At 36.9% G+C, this 26,218-nt stretch overlaps 2 protein-coding genes across 6 annotated transcripts in view; both read left to right on the forward strand.

Annotated features, from left to right (window-relative positions):
• The window catches only part of PDPK1 (3-phosphoinositide dependent protein kinase 1), a 31,513-nt gene extending 25,654 nt beyond the window's left edge, over nt 1-5,859 (forward strand). For all 4 annotated transcript variants that reach the window (XM_064726039.1, XM_064726036.1, XM_064726037.1 and 1 more), the window contains one exon: nt 537-5,859. In XM_064726039.1, coding sequence (XP_064582109.1) covers nt 537-644 — 108 coding nt within the window. In that variant the 3' untranslated portion in view covers nt 645-5,859. The remainder of the gene's footprint in view (nt 1-536) is intronic.
• A 153-nt stretch (nt 5,860-6,012) lies between these two features.
• The window catches only part of KCTD5 (potassium channel tetramerization domain containing 5), a 32,136-nt gene continuing 11,930 nt past the window's right edge, over nt 6,013-26,218 (forward strand). The window contains exons 1-6 of one of the 2 annotated variants that reach the window (XM_064726040.1): nt 6,013-6,332; nt 13,647-13,755; nt 14,901-14,992; nt 15,852-15,947; nt 18,995-19,111; nt 24,843-24,968. In XM_064726040.1, the coding sequence (XP_064582110.1) occupies nt 6,099-6,332; nt 13,647-13,755; nt 14,901-14,992; nt 15,852-15,947; nt 18,995-19,111; nt 24,843-24,968 (774 nt within the window). In that variant the 5' untranslated portion in view covers nt 6,013-6,098. The remainder of the gene's footprint in view (nt 6,333-13,646; nt 13,756-14,900; nt 14,993-15,851; nt 15,948-18,994; nt 19,112-24,842; nt 24,969-26,218) is intronic. The other variant, XM_064726041.1, reaches the window with a different exon arrangement.

The raw sequence follows: 26,218 nt of genomic DNA on the forward strand, positions 1-26,218 counted from the left end.
TGGGCTATTTCTGTAAGTTATCAAAAAGATTTTTCTGAAGAAAGTATAGGTTTTTTTGATACAAAATTTCATAGTCCTAATTTAAAACAAAACTAAACAAAAATCTGAACAAAGTCAACCAACAAAAAAAGCACAAAATCCACACCCCCGGACAAAACAGAATAATAATAAAACAAAAAATTACAAAAAATCTCATTCTGACATACATGTTTATCACAAAAATGCAACTGTATTTTAATTATTAGTGTTTAAATTAGCCGTAAGTGGATTTTGGGCTTTGAAGGATGTTCTTAATGACTTAACATTTAGCCCTTCTTGTATGTAGTGAATCATGAGAAGTGCATAATATATTGTCAGTTGACTGCTTATAATGGTTAATCAGTAATACATAATGTTATATAGCTGTAATTGAATTTAACTTTCAGAAAGTTAACGAGCTAATTCTGAGTAATTATTTTATTGGTAGGTGCAGAATTACTACTGCTTTTTGGTTAAACTATGTTTGGAGTAATCATTAAAATGTTGTTCACTTATAGCCAAACAGGACATATTACCTGATGGACCCAAGTGGGAATGCTCATAAATGGTGCAAAAAGATACATGAAGTTTGGCGGCACAGATACCACCAGAATGCTGCAAAATAGTAAAGCTCATCCAAAATTTCCCAGTTTCCCTACTTGCTGCTAGAACTCCGTGTGCAGCCGATCAGAGGAATCTTTTCAACCCACCTATTACCATCTCAAGGGGAAGCATACGTCTGAAATGTTCTTGGTTTTGGGTTTTTTTTTTTGGTTTTTTGGGGTTTTTTTTTGCATTTTGCTTTTGGTTTTCTTCTTTTGTTTGGGTTTTTTTTTGGGGGGGGGAGGTTTTTTTGTTGTTTTGTTTGTTTGTGTGTTTTTTTGGGTTTTTTTCTTTTGTTTTTTTTGGGGGGGGCAGTGGTTTGGGTTTTTTTTTTTAAGAAGAAAAAAAAAAGGAAGAAAAGCAAAAACCTAATGGAATTCAGGGTTGCTTTGCTCGCTCTTTGTGCTTCTGTTGAGGCTTCCACTTGCATATCATTGCTGTGAAGATCTTGCTTTTGTGCACTTCAGTTCTGTTTCTGCTGCAGACTAGTGGATAGACCTTGCATTACCAGCTTCACTTAAGATGAGTTAAAACCAATCCACACGCACACATGCCGAATCATGTACCAGCCTTGCATTTTATGGGGCTGGAGTTTTCTGTGACTCTCAGATTATCATTAAACTGTGTTTCATCAGGGAGCTTTTATATGCCTCTTCTAAGTACCACCTCTTTGTTTTCTCTTCCTTTCCTCACAGTCCCCCAGCTTATTGGTATATGGCATTTATAGCCAGGTTGGTTGCACCCTTGTGTAATTCCTAACATAGTTCTGGTTGCAGGATTTGTGTGGTACTATAGTTATTATGTGAATGAATCAGATGTGTTGGTCTGGCAGACCGGCTCCAGTGATAAAGCTTTTGAGAGAGAAAATGCTGAACATAGCACTGAAATTTATAAAATTGAAATGTTGGCTTCTGAAGTCTTTCAAACATTAAGTTTAAATTTTAATATAAGTCATATATGTGATTAATCAAGGGACAATAAACTTACCAGCATGCTTTTAACTAATGCTAACTAAAAGAGAAACTAGTTAGTATGGGGGGAAAAAAGGCTACTATTGATATAGTAGATAGTTTTTCACCTTTTCAGCAGATGAGGGCAGGAAGCTTTCTTTCCAGGGTATGCATGTGTTGTGCATTTTAGTGGGGCCAACCTGTTTTCTTGGGTAGAGAAGGAAATGTGAAAACTTTGTACAATTGATTACTTGACTTTTTATTGGTCTCATTGTGTAATGAGATGTCAATTCTGGTTTTGGTCCTTGGCCAAACATTCAGGAACTCTGGAAAAATGTAAGGAATTGAAATACAGATAATGAAGTAATCTGGTGAGAAAATCAAAGGCAAATACTGATACAAAGGGAAAAATATATGGTACTTAAAGCATATCTATAAAATGAAAATATCGATCTCCTTTATCCTCTTCAAATTATGGCTGTTTTTTGTGGTCAAACATTTCTTGTCATGTTACAACGACACAACTTCCTGTGTGCTAAAAAAAAACTTCCCCAGTGGTATTTTCTACATGCTTGTGTTCCTAAACCTTGCAGAAGAGAATGACCTAGGTCTGGACAAAGGCATTCTTTCTTTTTTTTAAAAGCAGTATAAACATCACACCTATTTATTCACTCATTACATATACCATTACATTGCATTTTGAGTTGTCATACTATGTGATTTTCCTTCCACCAAAGAAAGGTTTCTCTACAATGTTGAAAAAACTCATAGGCTACTATTCTCTAGAAGCAGTATTTTAAGAACAATGGCTTATAAGATTTCTCAAAAGACACATGAATGTTGAATATTTCCTTGTAGAGGGTGAAGGAGATTTATTATTGATCTCTTAAAAACTGTGTTATGTGGTTGAACTTGATGGCAGTTCAGCTTTTCCATTCTTTAAAAGAGACAGTGCAGTGCAGTTGCCTTTTCTTTTGGAGCAACTGCATTCCTGTAGTCATCCTTATCCCATCACATACGGAAACCTGAGAGAAGCAAATCCCTGGCTTACTGTGTCTGGTATTAAGGGGGAGAAGGGGTCCTGTAAATGGCTTAGGAAGACATAAGAGTGTTGTTCCCTTTTCATCATGAGAAATTCCATCACATACAAAATATACCCCTTGTCACTCAAATTTGAATAGCACACTGTACCTTTGATCTGCATCTGTAGCAAGCTATATGTGCTGTTCTATCCAAGATGACATGTATTTTAAGTCTGTTGCAGTGCTATCCATTTGTTCTCCAGCTGCCAAATTTCGGCCATGTATTGTGTCCACTGGAGACAACCCTACCACTTTTGGATTTAGTCTCTGCTATTGAGATCTAGACAGGTGTATTCCCAACTTCGTACAGGAGAGTTTGGCAGTGATGGGGATTCACAGTGCCACTACTGTTCAGTGTGACAAAACTTGGCCTCACATAAAAAGTCTGGCAAAATGACCTTCATTGGCCTGTTAACTAGGTGGAGATCTAGATGTGCTTAAACATGTTTTCTGTAATATTTAGATTTTTAGTCATTTTACCACAGCAAATTAATTGTGTTTTTTCACACCTTGAAAATCTTCTCTCAGTAGGCTTTCATCCTGCCCACCAAAAGCTTTCAGCCAGCCTTGTAGATCTTGGTAGCAGTAAGCTGTCAAGAAGGTATCTGGAAGGCTGATGTCTGCATTCTATAAATCCTTTTTTTTTTTTTTTTTTTTAAATTGACAGTGCTATTATTGGAAAACTGTAAGCATCTCTTACAGGCATCACTCCACTTAGAGCTTCAGTATTCCTAATCCAGTCTTACTTAGCTACTGCTTTTTTGGGAAGGAACTAGAACTTTCCTGGGAGAGGTATTTCTATTTCTTGGACTATGTGTAGAATCTGTGGGTTTGAAAGGTGACAAGAGTATAGAGTAAGGCATCACAAAGTAATTTTGGATTCAAGTATGTTTTACTAGTTTGTCCACTTAAATGTGTGTTGAAAGGTGCTGCATACATACTACGAAGGGCTGGTACCCATTTAAAATGCTTATACCTGATGTGGGGTAGAATCAGGTCTTTGTCCTGAAGATCACTCCTGTGGTTCATGGGAGTTCATGGAATGAAATGTGCAAAGGAGGTTCTTCAGAGCTGCACATAGGCCAGGTGATTTTTCTGCTTTTAATCCAAGCGGTTTAAAGGAGAAAAAAAAATTAGGTACTTGAAGACTCTTCTTCTTACTGCAGACCTACTGAAAACCAAATCTGTTGATTCATTCCATCTCTTGAAATTTCAACAGTTGTTGATCATTTATGAAGAATCTGGTCAATAATGTTGTAATTTTGCTTTGCTTGGTATTTGAACTTCAGAAAGGTATTTATTCCATCTTTTTCTGTGGTGTGGAGCTTAAAAAAGGATGAAGTACTACTGCCCAGTCACAAGAAGCTTAGAACTACTTTAATAAACTGAGAAATTAGTTTGTTACCATTTGCCTTTAAGTCCAGTTTTGTAAAGGTTTTGTATTAAGAAAGAGTTACTTCAGATGTGATGTTGAGGCATTGCTAGCAGACTAATATTGCCTATTAGGATTCCATTTGCTAGGTACTTAAGTACTGAAAAGATCAAATTATCAGTACTGTGCTCTACTTTTCTCCTTCTGATGTGATATGATTGTGAAGTATCTGCTATATATAAGTCTGAAAAGAATTGTGGATTGAAACAAAGATGTGATTATTCTAATCAGCTTTCATAGTTCAAGATGCTTAATTTAATGTGCTTGATACAATTATTTTTTGTGCTGGGAACTTTGAAGAATTATGGGAATTTTCCACATGTACATTTTCTTCTGAACGATTGAGTAAAGTCAAGACAATTACTTCATTTGGCCTGTGGACAAAGCATTTGATTTCAACACCTTGCTGAGGAGAGAACTTGTGTATTAATAGTTGCCTAAAGATGTGGCCTCTGGATGGATTCTGATCATTCTTTCTGCTAGTAAATGGCACAAATAGATGCAGTATTTATATCTGAAATTTTGCTGAATGTCTGTAATGCTTCATGGAAATGTTTTGTGAATCAAATGGAAGTGCTCCTGCAAAGCCTCATGATGCAGATTGTCTATCAGTTGATCAATTGATCAGCTACTACAGACAAGTAGTTCTGTAATCCAAAATGGCATGTTTTCGTTTATGACTGATAATTTCAGAATGTTTCCTCTTTCATAGAAGAAATTACTGTTATGCAGCAAACAGTTGGAGAGGTTCTTAAGCACTCAATAGCCTGGTTTTAGAGTAAAGAGAATATACTGAGTTGGAAAGGACCCATCAAGGTCATCAAGTCCAATTCTTGGCACTGCACAGGACTCCCCAGCAATCCCACCATGTGCCAGACACCTTGAACTCAGGCAGGCTTGATAGTGTGACTGCTTCCTGGGGAGCCTGTTCCAGTGTTTGGCCACCCTCTGCGTGAAAAACCTTTTACTGACACCTAACCTAAAGCTCCTGTGACTCAGCTTCATAATACAATTTCCTCAAGTCCTGTCCCTGGTCAATAGAGAAATCTGTCATATCAGCTGGGCCATGAATGTAGATGATTGCCATTTGACAAAGCTTCCTATGGCCATGTACTAACTGACTTGATATGGTGAATGTTCGCAATGGTAGCAGAACTGAAAACTATATCTGACAAAAGAGAAAAATTAGGAACCAGTTTTGGTAGTTGTATGCTGTTTTCAGGTTGCTGGCAGTCAGTTACATGTGTAATATGCTCTACCTAGTTTGTAGCTGTAACTGTGATGTACAGAAAAAAAGAAAAAACCCACCCCAAAGAAATAAAACCCCTGACCCTCCGTCAACAAACCACAAAACAATCTCCCCTCCTCCAAGAACTCGTGAAAACAGAAGCAAATAATGCAATGATATGATATACACTTTTGTATTTTTATTCTTCTAAGGTTATTTGCTGGCTCTTGTTGGCCTCTAGTTCAGTCTGTGTTATTTAAATTCTAATATATGAATTATTTGGATTGAATTCATGTTCGGGGCCATGCTGTTGTATGTATTGATGTACAGCCTTGAATGTGAATAATTATTGTAAACTATATTTTACACCTTTTTTCTGGCTTTATTATATAAATTTTCTATTGGTCGATGATTTAATCATATCTCATAATTTAATGACGGTTTATTCTCCTCTCGACAGATCTCTGTGCTATAGATGTGTAGTTAGTGACTGGATGATGGATTTCACTTATGCTTGGTAGTCTGTAATAAAGGCATGTAGGGTTCTGCGCGGCCTCCGCCTCTTCCTTCCGCTGTGGGGCGGGGGGCATGGGACAGAGACGGGCCCGCGGCCTCTGGCCCGGCGGCGGCCCCGTCGCAGACGTGAGGGCTGCTCCCGGGGCCCCAAGCCGGAGCCGCTCGGGCGAGGGGCGAGAAGGGGCAGGGCGCCGTTCCAGCCGACGCTTCCGGTGGGCGGTGCGCCGAGGGCCAGGCAGCCGGGGCGGCCCCTTCCGGCGGTGGTGAGGATGGCGGCGGAGAACCACTGTGAGTTCCCGGTGCCCCCGGCTGGCGGCCTCGGCGCGGGCGGGCCCTGCCGTCGGTGTAGCTCGGCGCCGCTGCCCGGCGCGGGGCCCGGCAAGTGGGTCAGGCTAAACGTTGGGGGCACCTGTTTCCTGACCACTCGACAGACGCTCTGCAGGGACCCTAAGTCCTTCCTCTTCCGCCTCTGCCAGGCCGACCCCGACCTGGACTCTGACAAGGTGAGCGCCGGCCCCGCCGCGCCCGCTCCCCGCTTCGGGCCCGCTCCCCCCGCCGCCGCGCCCGCTCCGGGCCCGCTCCCCGTCTGCCGCGCTGAGGGTGCGCTGCGGATGGTGCCTGGTCCCGCTGTGACGCCTGCCTAGGCGGCCGCCGGCGTGAAGGGAATGCGGGGCCCGGCGCCGCGGTGAGGGGCGGCAGGAACGACTCTGCTGCCGTGGAGGGAGTCTTCCTGAAGAGTGTTGCTTAATGAGTGCTGTCGTGCGAAGCAGTTGGGCTCGTGAATACAAAACTGCTCATAAATACAGCAGACAGCACAGTATCGTTTGTACGTTTGTGTAATATTTTTACGTTGTTTGACGGAGTTCAGTTTTAGTGGTTTCATGAAATATCTGCATGCACTGACGTTTTGTTATTTCTGCACTGTCATTAGTCTCTTGTTCAATTACAAGAAGCAGAGCAAAGTACTTTTGATAATAATTTTCACTTAGACGTAGCATTCTGTCTTTTCAGCAATTCTTAAAGAAAAATGCATATTCTGCATAGATTGCAAGTAGTGGGTGAATATTTTAGTATTCACTCTGACTCATTTTTAGTAGGGGAAGAAAGTTATTAAGATTTTATTTGTGGTGTGGTATGTAATAATGGGTATAAAGTATATAGTGCTGGCTCTGAAAGAAATTTTGGAGCATCATGGACAAAAAAGTTACGGAAAAGAAAGGAACAGCTTATAACCCTATAACCAACAGGTTGAAAATAAGGAGTTGCTTATTATATATAAATTTTGAAGGTTTTTTTTTTTTTTAGTGAGGTTAGTAAATTTCATCATTTTTTCAGGCATAACTTCCAGAAAGGATATTTGAACACTTAGGCAACAGAATGTAATATTCCTGAGCTAGAAGGAAAAAAAGTTGAAGTGTGGTGGTGTGGGAGTTGTTTTGTAATTGTCTTTGGTTTTGGTTGAGTTTTTTATGAAGAGCTTAAATTTACCTATAAAACTAAGTTTAAATATTTAGGCGACTTGCTGATACGTAAACTGTCTCCTTGGGAGAGAGTAGGAAAGCATTCCTCTAATGCTTCCGAAGTAAAAGATAAAGCACTGCCATATGCTCTGGCAAATGGAATGGCCAGCTGTGTCCTGCTCTGTTGTCCAGCATTGTCCCATTCTGCTCTTTTTTGGGATGTGGCTTCACTTTGAGTCCTGTAGCCAGTTTTGGGCACCACAATATCAGAAGGATATAAGGCTCTTAGAGAGCATCTGAAGGAGGAACACAAAGTTTCTGAAGGGGAAGCCATATGAGAAATGGCTGAAGTCACTTAGCTTCTTCAGCTGGAGAAGAGGAGGCCAAGGGAAGGCTCATCACTGTCTGCGTGTTCCTCTAGAGGAGCAGTATCAATCTCTGTTCTGTGTGACTACTGACAGGGTCAAAGGGAACGGCTTGGAGCTGTGTCAGGGAGGTTTATGTTGGATATCAGGAAAAAGTTCTTTCCAAAGAGATTGAACACTGGAACAGGCTTCCCAGGGAATGGTCATGACGCTAAGCCATGAGCTTGACAAAGCTCAGGCACATGGTAGGAGTGTTGGGACTGTGCTGTGCAGGGCCAGGAGTTAGACTTCATCCTTGTGGGTCCCTTCCAACTCAGGATAGTCTGTGATTTTAAGAGTTCCTTAATGCTTCCCACTGTAAAGAACTGCGAGGCTTCAAGAAAGGTAGCACGTTGGCCTTTAAGCTGCCTTCAGGTACTAATGTTGAGTAGGACCGGGCAGTCTGTCTCTTGCTGTCAGGTATGCTTCCACTTGTAATGGGAGAAAGATTAATCTTTGGCACACCCTGTGGCCAAACTAGTGTTGAATGGATTAGGATAGTGACATTGACTCTCTGAATTTAGTATGTTTCAGAGTGTTACTTTCAGCTTTAAAACTGTTTGAGAATCATTTCAGATTTCAGCAAATAAATGAGCTGTAGTGGTCATATTTACTGTTCAGAATAAGATTTGTTTTCCATGGTACTTAAATCTTGGTTTAGAGATTAATACATAAAAATAGACAGGCAGAGCCTTGCTCACCTTGTCATCATTGTTTAATTTAATGCTTTTACTGCATTACTGGTAATAATGTACATATATTCCTTGTTTCAGCATCTTCCTATTTTAGATATATACCAGTTTTTTGTTTGCAAACTGTTCTAGCATTCTTTTAACTTTCCGCTAAGAAGGAGATTGTCAAACTTTTGTAATAAGGTTTTGGCAGTAGTATTCATGCTTGATTTTTAATGCCTTTCTAAAGTTGGCATCAAATCTGTCAAAGAAGGAAGCATGCAAGCACTGAGTGTTTCAGAAAAGTCAAAGTCTTCCTGGTAGTGCAACCTTGAATGTCAGCATTAAGAAATATCTAAATTGTAGTAATTTTTCTAAGAAGTAACAGATACATTTCATTTGTCTATGAGATTTCTGACTTGTCAGGTGGGTTGTATTACTGATGTAGTTTTGATAAGTGCCACTAGTCTGCAGACACTCAAAGTTTTTAGGCCACACGGTTTGTGAAAAATTCACTAGTTCAATATTTAAAAAGCACAGATGATAGGGATGGCAATTATATATAAATCCAAATTTAGTCCCAAATACTACTGTTTCTCTGCATATTGCTGCCTTTATAAGAACTCAGAATATGTAAATGATGTAAAATTTAAAAATTATATAAAATTAAAATATTCCTGTTAAAGCATACAACCTTGAGCCAAGAGCTTGATGGTATGACTTGAGTGTATCCAGATCCAGTATTGATCCCAATGAAGATAATTAATTGGAAATAAATTTATGACATTTCAGCTAGAGTTTTAATGCAGTTCCTGGGGAGATTGTTAAATCTCCCCAAGAATTGCATTAGGACTAGGGAGGCATATGTATGTGACGCTGGATTCTAGCATCCTGTACTGGATTCTAGCATCCACAATTCAAGGTCACAGCAGAGCAGTGACTAATCACAAGGTGAAATATGATTTGGTGAAAAGTTTTAAAGAACAAAACTTTTTAATGGCAAGGAGTTTAAGGAGTGACTTCTCAGTCCAGAGGGTATATACATGGAGACAAGAAATCTAATAGACAAGAAATCTGTTCAGTCTAGCAAAGGTATTGTGAAATACAGCTAGCAAAGTGTCAAACGATAGATGTCCTTGTTAGAAAGTCCATAATATTAACACTGACAGTAATTATTTATTGGAATGATTAGGTTTCACTGCTACTTTCTAAAGGTTATAAATAAATTGAGTTCTTTGTGTGTTTTAAACTAAGATCAGGGTAAGTGTTCATTATGATTCCTTTGAGCTTCAGTCTATAAAGATGGAAGTGAAAACATTTGCAACTGGAATACATGATCATTTAGTTGCTTTGGTCAGTATTTTTCAAAGGAATGTAATTGGGAGCTACACTAACTTTTCATTGGTATGCTGAACCAGGTGATTGAAAATTTAAAAGTAAGTTACTAGATTTCCTCTTAAAATTCCATGGTGTTTGTAACTTGAACTAAACATTAGTGTGGGAGAGTGGTAACAAACAAATGCAGTCTTCACTGTATGTAGGCAATGCTGTCTTCTAAATGGTGTCCTTGTAAATATGCATGAAAACGGCCTAGAACTTGCAGACAATGAAGAAAAAAGCTCTTCAGAGAAGAATGTAATGCAAAAGTAGAACTGGGTAAAGATACAAACAATCCTGTGATTAACTAGCAGTTTAGGGTTGGATGCACAAAGACAACAAGCATTTGTTTTGAATTTTCTTATGAAGAATGTCAGCATTTGCAGGAAACACCTCCAAGTGTGGGGTGATATGACTATACTGAATACAGAGGAAAGTTGAATTTCTGTTTTATTTCCAATTTTACCTGCTGTTCTGGTAAACAGTAACACCTGTTTCTATAAAATAATCTGAAAGAGAGAGAACTTTGAAACCTTAGTAGAATATAGGTTTATCTGACATTTGTGGTATTCACCCAAAGTTTAGGAAATGGCTTCAAAATACTTACACTAGTTGTGTCAGTGAAGATGACTGACACATCTACATTCTACAAAACTTGCAGAAGAAAACAATTTACTAGTTAGCAGAGGAAATTGCATAGCTGGGACATCAAAACCCATAATAATTAAGCTAGCAAGACTAAAGCTAGTTATGTACATGCAAACTAGCTACCTCTTTTAATTTTCCAGTTCACATTGGATCACGTTTGCAATTTATTATTTTATCTTACAATAAAACAGTTTTTATTAAAAAGTGTCAAAAAGCTAATTACATGTGATTATGCAGTGTGTTTTCATGTACATGTGGATGAAAACAGTCCTGATAATATTCTGAAAGACTTATGACCTGTATTTTTAGAGTTCTAGATAGAGCAGATGACTACGCTTCTGTGTCGGCTTGTATGGAATTTATGTTTATGTAAATATCCTTAAAGATCTAGTGTAATCGGCCTTTCTTAGTGATTTCAACATGAAGTGCTTAGCATACACTGAAGGATATTCAGGCAGCTCACTCAAAAGGAGGAGTGATAAGTCATTTTCGATAGGAAGATGCTGAGGAGGTAAATTTTTTGCGCCACTCACCTGTGCCTTATTTGCATATGGTTACAATATTCTTTACAGATCAGTTCATCTCTTGATTCTTGGCTCCCTGGTGCTAGTGTGTAGCATATCTGAGCTGTCAGGTCAATGTTCAAGACACACATCCTCCTCTTATTAATGCATATTTTCTGAGTCTGTATTCTGGGTAAGCAACTTTTGCATGAATTTAGATGCTTAAGTGAATCCTGTTGACAGAATTTGGTTTGCACACTGTTAGAATTTAGCCAGAGTTCTTTAACTGTTGATATTTTCTAATGTTTTAAAAAAAATCTATTACAGCCAAAATTATAGGACTTTTGTGTGCCTTATTTTTTTATTATTTTTCAAGCCACCTTGTCTGAAAGGCTTCCACAGTAAACTATGACACTACTGAGATTTTTTTTTTTTTGTGCATGGCCTCACATAACGTGGAATTTTAAAGAGAAGAGCTGACATAGCTTCTTCCCTTTGTGGTTTTGTTGGAAGCTTGTTTCATATATAGAAATCAACTCAGAAAAATACAATGTCAGATAATGTAGGCCTTTAAATAAAAAAGTTCAGGCCTTTTGTGAAAGGAGTGAAGTAGCCATTGTTACTTAAATTTCGTTTAGAGCTTTTAATGACTTTGCTTCTGTGACTCACCTCTCTGTCTCTGAAGTGGTATAAAGCTGACAACCAGTATTGCTTCAGAAGGTGATGTGAGAAGACACTGCAGTGTGAAAAATTACAATCATCTTAATGAAGAAGATTATTTCTAGAGATTGGTTTTTCCTAACTCCGAAGACTTCCAGTTTTGTAAGCCCTGTGTTTCTTAATGCAGTTCAGATGATGACTAAGTACGGGGTTTTTTTCTTGAAAACAGGTTTTTTTTTAATCTGGTTTGGATTTTCCTTTCCAACCTCACTGGTTTCTTTTCCTTTACTTGAATAATACTTTTCAGTCTATAATTCATACAGTTGTCAGCTATTCTAATTTCTTTGGGTTGTATCTGTAGATTGCACATTCTTGAAGTGTTTTGGTTATGTAAACATATTTATAGATTAAATAGTAAAATTAGCCTCCTTCATGTCTACTGGTTTTGATGCTTAGTCTTGCTTTTGTGAGACAATGGGCTTAGATCAGAAGAAACTGTGATTAGACTTCATCAAGCATTGTCCAGTCTGAGTGTAGGTTAACTGACAGCACATTTTAATATATTAGCATTTTCTTGAACAGATAATATTATACAAAATTATACACTCCTTCACTTCTTCTGAAATGACACCGTGTCTACGTGTGTAAAGCATTTAATTGTAATTATAGAAAGGGTTTTGGCTTTTGTAGTTGAGGTCGTGGTCTTTCTACATTCTACCAATCCTGGTTGGACAAGTGCAGTTATTCAGAAACTAAATCTATGTACCTGAAAATACATCCTCCATGTTTTTTTCCAGGAAAACATTTTAGGAACTCTACATACTGTTAAGTAGGGAGAGCTTTCAGATATCACAGTTCAGTAATCAGATTTTTCCATATAGGCATTAATGTTCAAATGCAGACAATTGAGTCAGTAGAGTTTCTTTCTTTCACTAGCAATTATTGCTAGTACCTATGGTTTTGAGGGAGTATGATCCGTAGTATTGGTAATGATAATTTTTTTAGTATCTCTTGTAAACTACTAGAATATTAAAAATAAGAATAAGTAAAAAGGTATTTGGGGTGCTGGCACATCTCTCTAGAATATATCTGTAGGATATCCATTGCACCAAACCTTATGTACTAATAGATTAATACAGTCAATAACCCACTTGATAGTAGAAAGGAGCAGTAGATCAGTTAGAAATCTTTCTATGAATCTTCCTTAGATCTCCAGCCAGCACAAATATGTCGGTACTATCTTGATTGCAGAGGTTCACACATTGATTCTAAATAACATAGGAATTACCAATTTTGCTTCTTTATCTCTTTGTCAAGAATATCAGCTCTGCAGATGAATCTCCTGAACTGTTTCACAATTCAGAAAACGCTGTAGTCTGTTTGGTAAATTGAGCATTAGTTTTCATCTATTACTTCGCTTGTCTGCATGAGATAGGTAGGAATTGCATCTTCTACTTTTTTTTTTAGAAGATGCATGTATAGCCCTTGCTTGCTATACAGCAGTTCTTAGTACCCTGTGAGTATTCGTACATTTGAGCAAAGACAAAAAGCAAATATTTTTAGAGCAAAGTGTTGAAGTTAAAAAAAGTTAGGTTTGTTTGCCTTTAATTAAAAAAAAAAAAAAAGAAAAAGGAAAAAACTGGTATTTGAAGCTCGCTAGAATGTAGCCATTGTTCTGACTTCAGGCTCCCAAACAAGATTTCCTGGTTTTAAGTGCTATTTTTAACCTTAACTTTTGGTGTTCTCACTTACTGCTTAGGTCTTTCATGCTAACAATGTTGTTAATCATTGATAAGGGGTTAGGGGGATTGATCAAATAAGAGAAGTTGTGTATTAGATGATTTGATTGATCAGTCTGATACCATGACAGTTATATTGTTTAATTCCTTTTATTGTCTTTAATAAATCCAGCTTTCGGGGGATGTGACTATATCTGCACACCTGCTTGCTGCAAGATGAATATTAGCTTGCAGTTCCCACTTGGATGTTCAAATCATTGTGAGGTTTTTGGTTTGTTTGGTTTGGGCTTTGGTGTTCTCTTCCTTTGTTTTGGGTTGTTTGTTTGGTTTGTGTTTGTTTGTTTTTCTAATCTAGGATGAAACAGGTGCCTATTTAATAGACAGAGACCCAACCTACTTTGGGCCAGTGCTGAACTATCTCAGACACGGAAAACTGGTTATTAACAAGGACCTAGCTGAGGAAGGTAAGACAACTTTAAATATCTCATTTGCTTGCTACTTGCTTATTATTTTCACTTCTTTTGAATCACCAGAATTAACTTAGAACAAGATGGCAAACCTTAACCAGTGAAGCATTTCTATCTGTTTCAAGCAAAACTGATAGGTATCATGCAGTTATAGTTTATATAGTTTATAAATGGGGTTATTTGACCATTTTGAGTACAATTCTTGATTTCAGAACCCCCATTCTCAGTTGGAACATAAGTATTCAGACAAGGGGATATGTCTTTTTATTGTGTTATCTTGTATCTTTCCTATGTAACTGTGAAATATTTGGGTTTAGTTCTCTTTAAGCAAAAGAATGCTGCCTAGGAAGCAAGCTTTAGATGTAAAGCAAACTAAAAGTGAAGTTCTGGCATGTTCAGATGTGTGGAATATGCTTTTAAAGACTGAATTCTGTCCCCAGCTTCTCCCTTGTTGTTCCCAGTTTGTATCAATTTTACCCTAATGGAGGATGACTGTTTTAGAACATACAGTAACAAAACTGTATTGATAGCATATTGAAGAAATTTATCAGAGTAATACAATTTAACAATACTAGGGGGAAATAGTGTGAAATATAATTTCCATGTGAATTAGTTGAGCATTAGTTAAGCACAGTTAAGCATACTGCATGTGCAGAACAGGTAGGCCTTGAACATGTGAGTAGAAGCAGTATATATCTTCAAGCTTTTGTTTCAGACTCTAAGATCTCAAATGACAGGAAGAAAAATATTATGCTTGCTAGCAGCTGCAGAGATTTTTCTGTAGGATTATTTTAATTTCTCTTTTGCATTCCAGCCTGAGGCAGGGCCTGAGGTATGGCAGTCTTAGTAGTCTGCTATGGAATGGTATCTGTGCACATTTTTTTGTTTCTTGTCTTGTTTTGTATGTGAAATGGCATCAGTTTTCTTTGGGATATTTTTAGGGCAATTTTTTAGAATGAGACAAACATTGAATTACATGTACCGGAAAGAAGCCAGAATTGTTAGGTTGGTGAACTGCCTTATCATAGAGAAAAGTAAATAATTTTCTGTAGCTGTTGAGAAGATAATCTTATGAACTGGTTGGTGATTTTGGCCTGTAGTCTTTAGTTATACTGTCTTCCCAAAAACTGATTTCATTCTAGGTGTACTGGAAGAGGCTGAATTCTACAATATCACATCTCTAATAAAACTGGTAAAGGACAAAATCAGAGAAAGAGACAGCAGAATCTCTCAGGTGAGGCTGTTTTCTTGTGTTCTTTTGATTATTTGTTCTATGACAAGTAGTGATTGGGTTCCGTTTGTTTTTTTTATGTATTTCCTGATTTCCCCAGTAAGATGCTGAATGGCTGCCTCCATCACTGGATGATCTGGAATCGCTAGTATACAAAGATTAATATTCTTAAATGCTGGCTCCTGCCAATCTGCTTACAAACTTCACAGATCTCTTTCAAAAACTGAACACATTCTAAGTAATTGTTCCAAAATCTTTAGTAATAGTAGAATTTGTCATGATACCATTTCTGGAAATAGTTATGTTAGAGAACAACTTTTGAAGAGCATAGCTTTCTCATTGACTTTTAAATGTTCTGAATATGATGAGGTTGCCTAACTATGGTATAACTGCTGTTTATACAGTACGTTTATGCAGCATACGTACAGATGCTGTTTGGTTCCTGTCGTATGTTTTTGTAGCAAAGTTGCTTTCTTTATTTGTAATGCTCTGTGATTGAGAAGGTTGCCTCTTCTCATAGCAGCTCGTGTTCTCCATGAAAGTGAATATGATGAAGTTTGTTCATTAACTCTGCTGCTCAGGTAGCTGGTAACTTCCCTGGTAGCTGAGTCTTCATGGAGATACTACAAACTTACATTGTTATTGACAAATTTCTCTTTAAGCTAGGTTGTTGGATTGCAGGGGTGCTCTGATAGCATTTACTATAGGTCTCAGCTAAAATGGCCCTAGTTATTCATTGCTCTGGATGGGTTCAAAGTGGTGTTGCTTACTTACCATTTCGAGAGAGTAAGGGCAACTTCAGACAAGTCACAAACATAGTGAATTCCATGCCCTATTGAGCATCTTATATTTCTTCTTGAAGGTGCCAGTCAAACATGTATACAGAGTGCTGCAGTGTCAGGAAGAGGAACTCACTCAAATGGTTTCCACAATGTCCGATGGCTGGAAATTTGAACAGGTAAAAAATCCCTATGGGATATAGTTAATACAGTCTTCTAAGAAATGAGTGTGAAGTACCTTTTGTGAAAGAGGACTATAAATTAAATTCCATGCATCTTTTTTTATTCAGTCATTTTCAGAATTTGGATAAACATACACAGTGAAGTTAAAATGTGATTCTTGTGTTTTCATTTATCATAAAACAAAAGAAAAATTCAGCTTTCCAGGAGGTAAATTTTGCTGACATTCTATAAAAACATCTGCAATGTCTGAAATGTAATTCTTCAGTGTCTACACATGAGCAGTTGAAGGGTGAATCAACCAGAATTAACTAATAACTTCAAGTTTATGTGGATGATAGGTTAGATATGAAGAGCTCTGGGTAAAAGAGATGAGCTTGGAAGATAAATGTTTGACAGGCCCAAAGAGTGGTTCTTCAGATAAAAAAACCTGATACACAAAGGAGGGTGGATTTTACCTGTGTAGATATGAAGCTTGATAGCTGTGAGCTACGTAAATGTTCTTGTTCTTTGCAGTGCATAAAAATAGCTTTGTGTGTACATTCAAGAACACACTGTAAAATTGCAAGATCTATCTATTATCTTTGATAATTTCTGTAAGTAAGAAATGAACTATACAGCTGCTTTATCCTTCACATTCCTAATCCAGCAGAGTATTTAAACTGCATTGGAGCAATGAGTCTGTTAACTCTGAAACACAAGTGTTCATCTGCTAGCACCTTTTTCAGTGTCTGATGCTTACAATAGGAGAAATTGAAATAAGCACAAGCCCATTATCCTGTGTAGTCTCACTGTAATAACACAACAAAGCAACATTTAAGAAATGTTTATGACACAAAGGTGAAAGAGAACATGTTGTTAAATTTGACAAAATATGTAAGGCGCTGGAAATGTGGCGACAGTCATGAGCAAATAGAATAAACAGGCACAGAGCAAGCTTTTTATGCTTCAGTACTCCACTTCAAGTATTACCAGGTCTGTTTGCCATGTCACAAGCTAAGTGTTGTTTTAGTCCCTGAAAAAAAACTCACTTAATACACTAGTGTTTTTTGGCTAGTGCATGGAAAAGGGTTTTCCAAGATTCTTCTTTGTCAGGAGAAACTAGCTTTCATTACAAATAGAGCTCCTTTACTTCTTAGCAGCTTAAATGACACCATATCTTTTACCTATCCTTAACCCTTCGAGGATATTTTATTTGGGAGTAATACTGCTTTGACAGTGCAACTGCTGAAAGACATATTATAATGTCTTTTATAACTGGAATCATCCAGTGGTTCTCTTGGACATTACATCCTTGTTTCATCCAGCTGTCTCCCTACTTCCTCCCTCTCCCATGTTGAATATTTTTAGACACATAGTTTGAAGTAGATAAACAGAACAGCTGTATGATCTCATAATACTTAGCGTCTCATTACCTCACAGTAGCCCATTCCCTCCTTTGTACTCACTTGAAACAGGATTAGAATATTGTGCATAAACAGGTTTATTGTTAATACCTTCAAACATTGTAGCATTTCTGTAATTTTTTCTAAGCCCATGCTGCTCAGCAGCATGCTTTCCTTCAGAGGCAGTCTTTAGGCTGGTACACACCATGCTCTGTATGTGAAAAAAGATGGACTCATCAGCTTTTTCAGAGGAGTGATATTTTTACAGATTAAGAGTCCTTGTGCTCTGAGTCACATATAACATGCTCAAGTGGTTGGTTTCGAAAAAAATGTTTTTTTTACGCTTAACATTTCAAAATTTTATAGTTAAATATGATTGTATGTGGTTATTGAATAGGAGTGGAAGGTGCTGACCTGTTGGTGCACTAATGCAGATGTATTGATGCCCTTTTCCAAAGAACACATTTGAAAGCTCTGCTAGAATAGTACAATTATGTGTTAGTCCCAGTCCAAAATCTATTACCAAAAATTATGCTGCCCCACTTTGCCGAGTTATTTTGTGGAGGATTTTTAGCTTCAGTTGTTGCCTCTTCAGGCAATCAGAAAAAACCCAGTATTTTGGCAGTACAACAGAATAAAAAACTGTGGGCTATACAAAGTGACTAAATAGAAATGCTTTAGACAGCAGCAGCATTGATCATGTAAGTTTTAATGATTAATGTAACCTGAGTCTGGCACCACAATGCAGTCATAAGTATGTTCACTGTATGCAGAGGGTGGTGTTTAACTGCTGTCTTCAAAATTATTCACACACAATAGCAGGATATAGATAAAGTTACTATTCGTGGGCCTTCTCATCTGTCGTAATCTGCAGTTTACTCAGAATAGGCAATTGTTGTCTAACTCTTCACATATAAATTAAGTTCTAATCTCTCTAAAGTGCACTGAAAAGCTATGCTTCATTTTAAATAGGCTAGGAATTGCCCTGTGTTATTAAGGCAAAATATGTTTTGTAATAAGAGGTTGAGACACTTAGCTGAGGTTGAATTTTAAATTATTAGATGTTTGGCCAGTGTTCTTGGTGGTGATTTTTGTGGGAACAAGACAATTTTTTACATTCCAGTTATTTTCTTGGATCTTCTGTAAATTACTCTTTCTAAAACTAATCTAGACCACTCAGTGTTTTTTCCTCTCATTGACTTCTTATGTTTCCTTAGCTGTATTTTACCAGTAGTTGCAACAAGATGAAGCTCTTTAATACCTAGGCTTTATATATTGCTTTACATAACACCCTCCAGTCTTATATCCATGCTGCCTTCTCCACTTGTCAATGTATGACAGGAAAATAATGGTTACTTTTATAACGCACCAAACTTTGTTTGTTTTTCAGAGTAGTTGGCTACAACACAGTTATATGGGGAGTTTTCTGTCTTCTTATCAGTAATTCTTAACTTCCATTTAAATTAAAAAGGGCTTTGCAACTGCCTCAGTAAATTTTAAGTTGAAATGAAAGTTGTAGCTTGATAGCAACCTGTTCTAGTGGCGAGTAAGTGTTACCTGAACGTTTGAGCTCATCTGCTACTTGTACAATTTGGATAACGGTATGTACTTCAGCTTTACAAAGGTTTCTTTTTGTGTTTTGCTTTGATTGGTTATTTCAGCTTATCAGTATAGGTTCCCAGTACAGCTGTGGCCGGGCTCAGCAGTCAGAGTTTCTGCTGATAGTGTCACGGGAAATGAAAGGGGAAGAGAGATGCTTCCAGAAATGCTGCAGTGAGGTGTGTCACACCATTCTTTTTGCCCTCACAGTGATATGCTTGAGCTCCTTGCGTTTCTGCTGCTTTCAGATCATTCCACTTTTTTTCTGGATGTACAGCGCATACTAGTTTGTGTGTATTTGTGACTGGCTTTTATTTATATTCACAATATTTCATTACACATTATGAATGTCCACATTGTAAAAATAAGAGAAAAACAACTGAACAAAAATCCCTCGGTTATTTAGTTCAAAGTTTTTCTTAGGGAGAGTTCTTACTTCCACAATAACTTCTTTTCCTTAAATTTTCTTCCAAAATTAACAGCCTTTGATCCATACTTGTTAAGTAAGAGGTACAATTCAAACGTAAGGAGCCCTAAAAATACACCTTTGAGTTCAGTGGATCCAGAAGGGGACTGTTCTGGTAAACTAGGAAAATGATTATTTCATCCACCAAAGTTAAGTTCTGAGTTTGAACCCTTTATTTCTGATAACTCAGAACTTAACTCTTTTTTTAGGTGGATGAAAGATACTAAAATTTGAATAACGAGTAACGGGAGTTTTTATAAGTAAAATATGGAGGAGTGAGGGGAGAACAAAATAGACAGTTTTAAATCTTATGTCAAGTTGAAAAAACATGCTGGGTGTTACTTGGCTTTGTTGTTTTGGGGTTTTTCCATCTTGGGAAATTTTCTTGAAATCCAAATGGAGAATCATAGCTTCATTCATTCTCTATTTTTTACATCCTCCCTTTTCCCCTTGTTCTGCTTTTTTGATTGCTGTGTCAGTTCCAAGTATTTGTGAGGTTGGGAAGGATTTTTTGCTCTCAGTAACATTAGAGGCAGTTTCTGTTTCTTTAAATATCTGTGCTACATTTTGAAGTGTTGTATGTGAATTTATTTGGGAACCTGGTGCTCTGTAATTTTTTTCATCAACAAAATGCCTGGAGTACTTGTTCTTTTTCTTGCAACATATATGGTTATTAAGTCTGAAAGATGAGTATAACATTATGAAGATAACATGATAGTGAAATGGCTTAATAAAAACAAACCTTTGCTTGTGATTTTATATGGACACATAATTATGCAATACTAGATTTGAAACCTGGACTGTTACCCAGCCTTATAGCAGAATCTGCTTTCAATGTACCAAGCACTATCTGTTTCTTGCAGTTGTATAGGTAACATTTGGAATGTGAAATGTGGGTGTTTCATACTTCTGGCAGCAGAGAAAGACTTGTGGCTTGTAAGCGATGTATGGGGTATAGGCAGAATGATGTTACTCATGCGCTCATGCGTGTCCTGGATAGCTCAAAGTAAAAGACAGCATTATAAAATGGAAGGTGGGGAGGACAGTGAAGAAATTAATGCAGGTATAAAATAAAATAAAAATTATAATAAAAAAATAATCTTTGAAGTCTGACTATTGTATTAAGAGACCTAAAATAAATATTCTTTCAGGCCTGGTGTCAGTCATCAATGCTGAGTTTTAAGAGCTGATATGTATGTATCTTCATAACCTTTTGCAAATCCTTTGGGAAGGCAGAACAAACGCATTGTATGTTTAAAAGGCATAGAGTCATTTCTTAGATTCATACAACTTGATTCTGTAAAAAAAAAAATAATTGAGTGGAGGATTTTCTTTGATTTTATTAGCTGGTAGTATAATTAAAAATTTTGAAAGGACCATTTTTTCAAGCTTTCTAGTGTACAAGGGGTTCACCACATCTGAAATAAGAGCAGAAATATTCAAAGTACAAGAACATTTAAAATAGGATTTGAGAGTAATTGTTACAGAATTTACTTCGTTTTGAGAATTAGAGCATCACAAAAGAGAGAAGGAAATTACTAGTGGTGAATGGGAAAGTTAGTTAAAATGAGTAACTCCAGTGGTAAGCAGAGGAAGAAGGAAGATGAAGAAGAAGATTGGGCTGCTGTTTGTGCAGGCTGGAGTGGTTATCCGAGATAGCAATACTGTTGCTGATTTGTCTGGTAAATATATGATACAGATTTTGAATCAGTATTATTAAAACAATGCAGCAAATCTGTATAGGCATGTTACTGAAATGTGTCTAGTTTAGAGAGCTGTTTCAGTTCAGTTAGGCATGAGATTAGTTCACTTCAAAAATAAGGTTTCTTATTATGAGACAGGAAATTCCTTCTTGTGATTTCTTTTCAGGAAAATTGTGATCTCTATTAGCACATCAAGCAATACCTATATTTCTTTTGATTTAATAAAAATAAAAGTAATGTTGCTTTCCCATTCTTTTTTTACCTGTTGCTGACAGCCTACTAGTACGATCAACCCTTATGTCATGCAAACAGTAATGGATCCGTATGTAATGAATTTTCTGTGATAAGTCACATTGGCATTTTCCTGTGCTCAGTTCTGGTGCTGTTGGGGCTCACAGGGATGCTTAAATAGGATCGCACTGCTTTAGTAATGAGTGTAATGAAACAAGCCGCGGAAGGAATAAACCAATGCAGAAAAACAGTTACATGTATGTATATATATACATATCTGTGTATATATATATTAAAGTGTACAAATCTATGGAATTTACCATTTCACCATGTTGTTTTATCCTTCCTTAAGTTCTTGGTAATTTAAGCTACATGAAGCAAATGTGGCTTCAAAACAAAAACAGTTTGTCCTTTCAGAAAGTCTGAGAAACAGTAGGCTGGATAATCTGAAATCCTTTGACCTGTTTTTCATACCTCAGATTACTCTGATGTGTTGTGGCTTCGTTTGGGGTGTGAGATGGGGGTGTTAGTGTGGGGGCAGATGGACATGACAGGGATAGTCTTCCAGTTCATTAGCATCCTTCTTAAAGTGTTGTCACCAATACTGGGAACAGTGAAGTGACTTTTAGAATAGGAGTGCTAAAACATATTTCTGATCTCAGTTCCTGACAGAACAGTTCAGTTCTAATCTGCAATCATTTTCTATTGTTTCTTTTTCTGCCATCAGCCTTATTGTTGATCATTTCAGAAAGCTACAATGACATTTCTAGCATACAGTTGCTACTATGCAAATGCTACATTTTTGTCTGCACACATATCAAACTGCTTTGAGAGTATTGTGAGTTGGAGTTTTTAGGAACTTGGGTCTCATTCTGCAAAAGTTGACTTTATCAACTGTTCAGTAGTGGCAAAACATCATTAGATATTTTGCAGTCAGCTAAATTAATAGTCCTATCCAACTGGCTAAAAATATTCAATCTGCCAAATCTCCTAAAAGAAGACTTACATGCAATATGTTGATTTACATGATTGGATTATGAAGAATTTGTTAGTAGCTATCCACTGAAGACCTGTCAACCTGGTTGAAACAGGATTGATGATTTGGCTGACGTATGGTATCTACTTTCAGAGAGGTCATTTGTTTCTTTAGAGTGTCAATAAGTATAGAAGTATTTTTCCTTCTGGTAGTTAACAGAGCTTACCTGATAACTAGTCCTTGCCTTTTTCCAAGAAGAAGAGGCAACTGTATATTAATCAAATTGTATGCTTGAATTCTTCAAACTTCAGAGAAGGTGAATTTTGAGTGGCTTTATTTAAGTATGTATGCATTTTTTTTTATGTTTTCTAGCCTTTAAGTGGGTTTAAAATGTTGTTTAATGTCCTACCTTTTACCTTAATAATTGGCGCAGTTACTGTATTTGTACGAAATGTTTTATAGTTGCTATGTAATGTATAGTATAAACTTTGTACCACTTTGTTGGGTTTAAAGCAACTTAATTGCTATTATTTTCTGAAGATCTGTGCATATTTTTTGTTGATAGGAAAGACAATCAACAAATCTTCTTAATATACAAAATAAATTTGAGTTGATTCTGCAGCTTTTTAGTAGACTTTCTTAGTCCATCTTGTGCAACTAGTTACTCTGTGGGTTTCATGATTCTATGTTGCACAAATACCTTATGGTGCAGACTGCAGAGTATTCATTGTGAAAGATTAGCTGATTTAACATCTCAAGGTAAATAATGTCTTTATATCCATCGGTGCTTCTAGAAAACCTGGGGTGTTTGTAACTTCGTTACACAGTTTAGGTTGAAAAAATGTCTTTGACGATAATTTTTGCCTGTGTTCATTGCTTTTTATATATATATTTTGCAGAACTAGAGTGATGTTAGAAGAGGAAGAGGCAGGGAAGGTTTCTGGTGTAGTTAAAGTACATAATTTGAGAATGATGAATTTTGATGGGCAGTGCTGCTCATGGAAAGCTGAGCCTTGTATGCTGTAATATTATCAGGCTCCCAAAATTTTTGACAGTGCCTAGGCCTGACATCAAGTTGATTCATTATGTAGACACACTGCCTACTGCTCTTTGTTTTGATTGACTCTGTCCATCTGTGGAAGTGCTTGCTTGGCTGTATTACTGCAGTGCAGGATCATCTGGACACCTCTCTCCTCTCCGTAGAAAGTACAGTGAGGCTTTGTTACTTCTAACAGTGCTGTATGGAAGCTACTTTTAACCTTGGTTTAACTTCAGTTTTTGTTGGGAGAATAATTTTATTCCTTTAAGTGCAAACTCTGGATCAGGATTTCATCTTGACTTCATCTTTCATGTTTTAACAAATCTTTTACTCTCTTTGGTGTTCTGCTAGACTAAGGGTAGCACACTATTTGTCTTTACAGAGGCAACTGTAGTGTTTAGAAAAATAATTAGGCCTTTTCTATGCGGCTATTTCTAGATCACTTAAATGGTACAGTGGAAATTGGGGAATAGGGCAGTCTTATTGTATATGTGTGGTGATTTGGTAGATAGATTCAATGTAGTTTGGGTAATGACAAATTGACACAGTGTATCTGTGCAACAGTTTTATTTTTAGGATTTTGATCTGTGTCAGTAGATCTGACATTATCTTGTAGAACATACATTATCTTGTGATTTTGAAATAAAACTTTAAAATAAATGAATCCGCTACATCTGAATTGAATCTGGCTTGGAAAGGCAGGCAAGCATGTAAAGCTTCTAGCATATTAGGTAAGTGTATTGTGTGTAAGGTAAGACAATTTCTGCCATTTGATAAACATGCTGCATAAGAAGTAGTAGTGATGTTGAGTATATTCTTCTTTCTCAGTAAATTGTCATTTATCATTCAATGTAGAGACTTTAGAAACTTGTAAATATGTCACATTTCATTATACATGGCTTCTGCTTGTAGCACTTCCTTAATTAACTTCCTTGTAGCAGTACGTATGAATTTTGGATGTTAGTCTTGATGTCCCACCATACCGTGTCTTGTTGTTTTCCAGTCAGATGCAAATATTGTGTTTGTTCATTCAAAATATGTTTTAATAGAAATACTATTATTCTGTAAGTACTGATGGGTATCCCTTCAGGCTAAAGATCCTGCATGCAGCCATTTACATGTTAAATCATGCCACGTTAAGATACTGCATATAAACATTAGAAATTAACTTTGGAGGATAGGAAGGTTTCTAGTAAATAACAGAAAGAGGGAACAGGCTACTGCTTCACTGGCCTGTCTCCACAGTCTTTTCTTTCACAGTGAATCATTTATTCCCTAACTGTTTAAAAATAACCTGTGTGTATCTTGTCATCAGAGTGTGTATTTTCAATGTATTTGTCAGCATCAAAACGTATTTGCATTGAAGTGGAGAATCATGCTTCAGGCACAGCCTACAGTCTGAACCATGAGGAATGTTTGTACTAATCGTGAGACTTTGTGGAATTTGTTTTATGTGGAGATACAACTGACTTTTTTTAAAAATTTCATCTTTCAGCTGGTCAGTATTGGTTCTTCCTATAACTATGGCAATGAAGATCAGGCTGAATTTCTGTGTGTTGTCTCAAAGGAATTGCATAACACTCCTTATGGCACAACCAGTGAACCCAGTGAAAAAGCAAAGGTGAGTTACTGGGCATTGGACTAAAGAAATGGTGTTGAATTGGGTGGGCTTCACAAGTCATGATAAATCTACCTCTGTTCTAGACTATTATTTCATTGTCCTTTTTTCCTCCCTTGTTCAAGACTAATAATGATTCCCTGTCCATTGTATGAGGGACTGTAAATGGTACAATCAGCATGCATTTGTTATGCATGCCTGAATTATTTAAATACAATACTCTGTACTTTTCCAGTACCTGTTTTTTTTTCAGGTATTGGCAAATACTTGCTCTTTACAGCTGAGAAACTAGGTTTTGTTTATTATTCAACATATAACGCTGGTTCAGTTAAAAGCTGTTTTTCTTGCTTGACTTCTGCTGAAGAAATCTTACTGTCGAGAATGGAACTTGAAAGATGCTATCTCTGTAAAACAGTCACATGCAATAAAATGAGGATACTTGTTAATGTTTTTAGGGTTCTACCAAGTTTAATTTCTGTAACCAGCTTTATAATAAGATTGTAATGGGCACAGTATCTTAGCATTTCACTCGGTTGTATTTCAGAATTTGTACAAAGGAAAATGTAAAACCACAGCTGACTTACCATAAGGCAGAGCAGTTCTGTAATGTAAGTGTATTCAGAGTCATGAATGGTGAACAGCTTTTATCATTGTATTGCTGCTTTGTATGAGGAGATGACTACAGACAAACTGGATACATCTGTAGTGATCTTAAAAGCTTTTGGTTTCCCTTATGTAGATGGAAAACAATTGATAAATCATCAAAGCTTGCTTTTTCAAAAATCACCTTCAAGGAAATTGATTTTGAAATAATGCTAAGAATGGGTCTGAGTCTTGGTATTGAGGCCTCAAATAGATAAAACTTCATTACTTTCTAGGCTTTGTAGCATGCTTATGCAGCTACACATATGTAATAATTTCATACTTAGAACTATAGAAATACTCTAAGCTGTATGTTAGATTCCTAGTGAAACGAGTAATTTATGTTCATCCCTGTTGAGATAAAGCTTCCAAAGAGTTGTAGAGGATTAATGTAGTTAGGGGTAAACAGTGAAACTGGGTAAGCCATGACTTATTCTTTCAAAACCCTAGTTAAGGTCTGGTTTTGCCAGGATGCTCGAGGAAGACTTTGAAAGTTGACATGTTAGAGGTGTCTGATAATAATGTAGGGCTGAGATATCTACCTGAAATAAAATGTGGAATTCTAGAGCCTAATAAAAATCTTCATAAGGAATGGTAGTGCATCTTCAGGT

Source organism: Zonotrichia leucophrys, chromosome 14 (assembly GCF_028769735.1).
Source record: "Zonotrichia leucophrys gambelii isolate GWCS_2022_RI chromosome 14, RI_Zleu_2.0, whole genome shotgun sequence".
Taxonomy (NCBI): Eukaryota; Metazoa; Chordata; class Aves; order Passeriformes; family Passerellidae; genus Zonotrichia; species Zonotrichia leucophrys.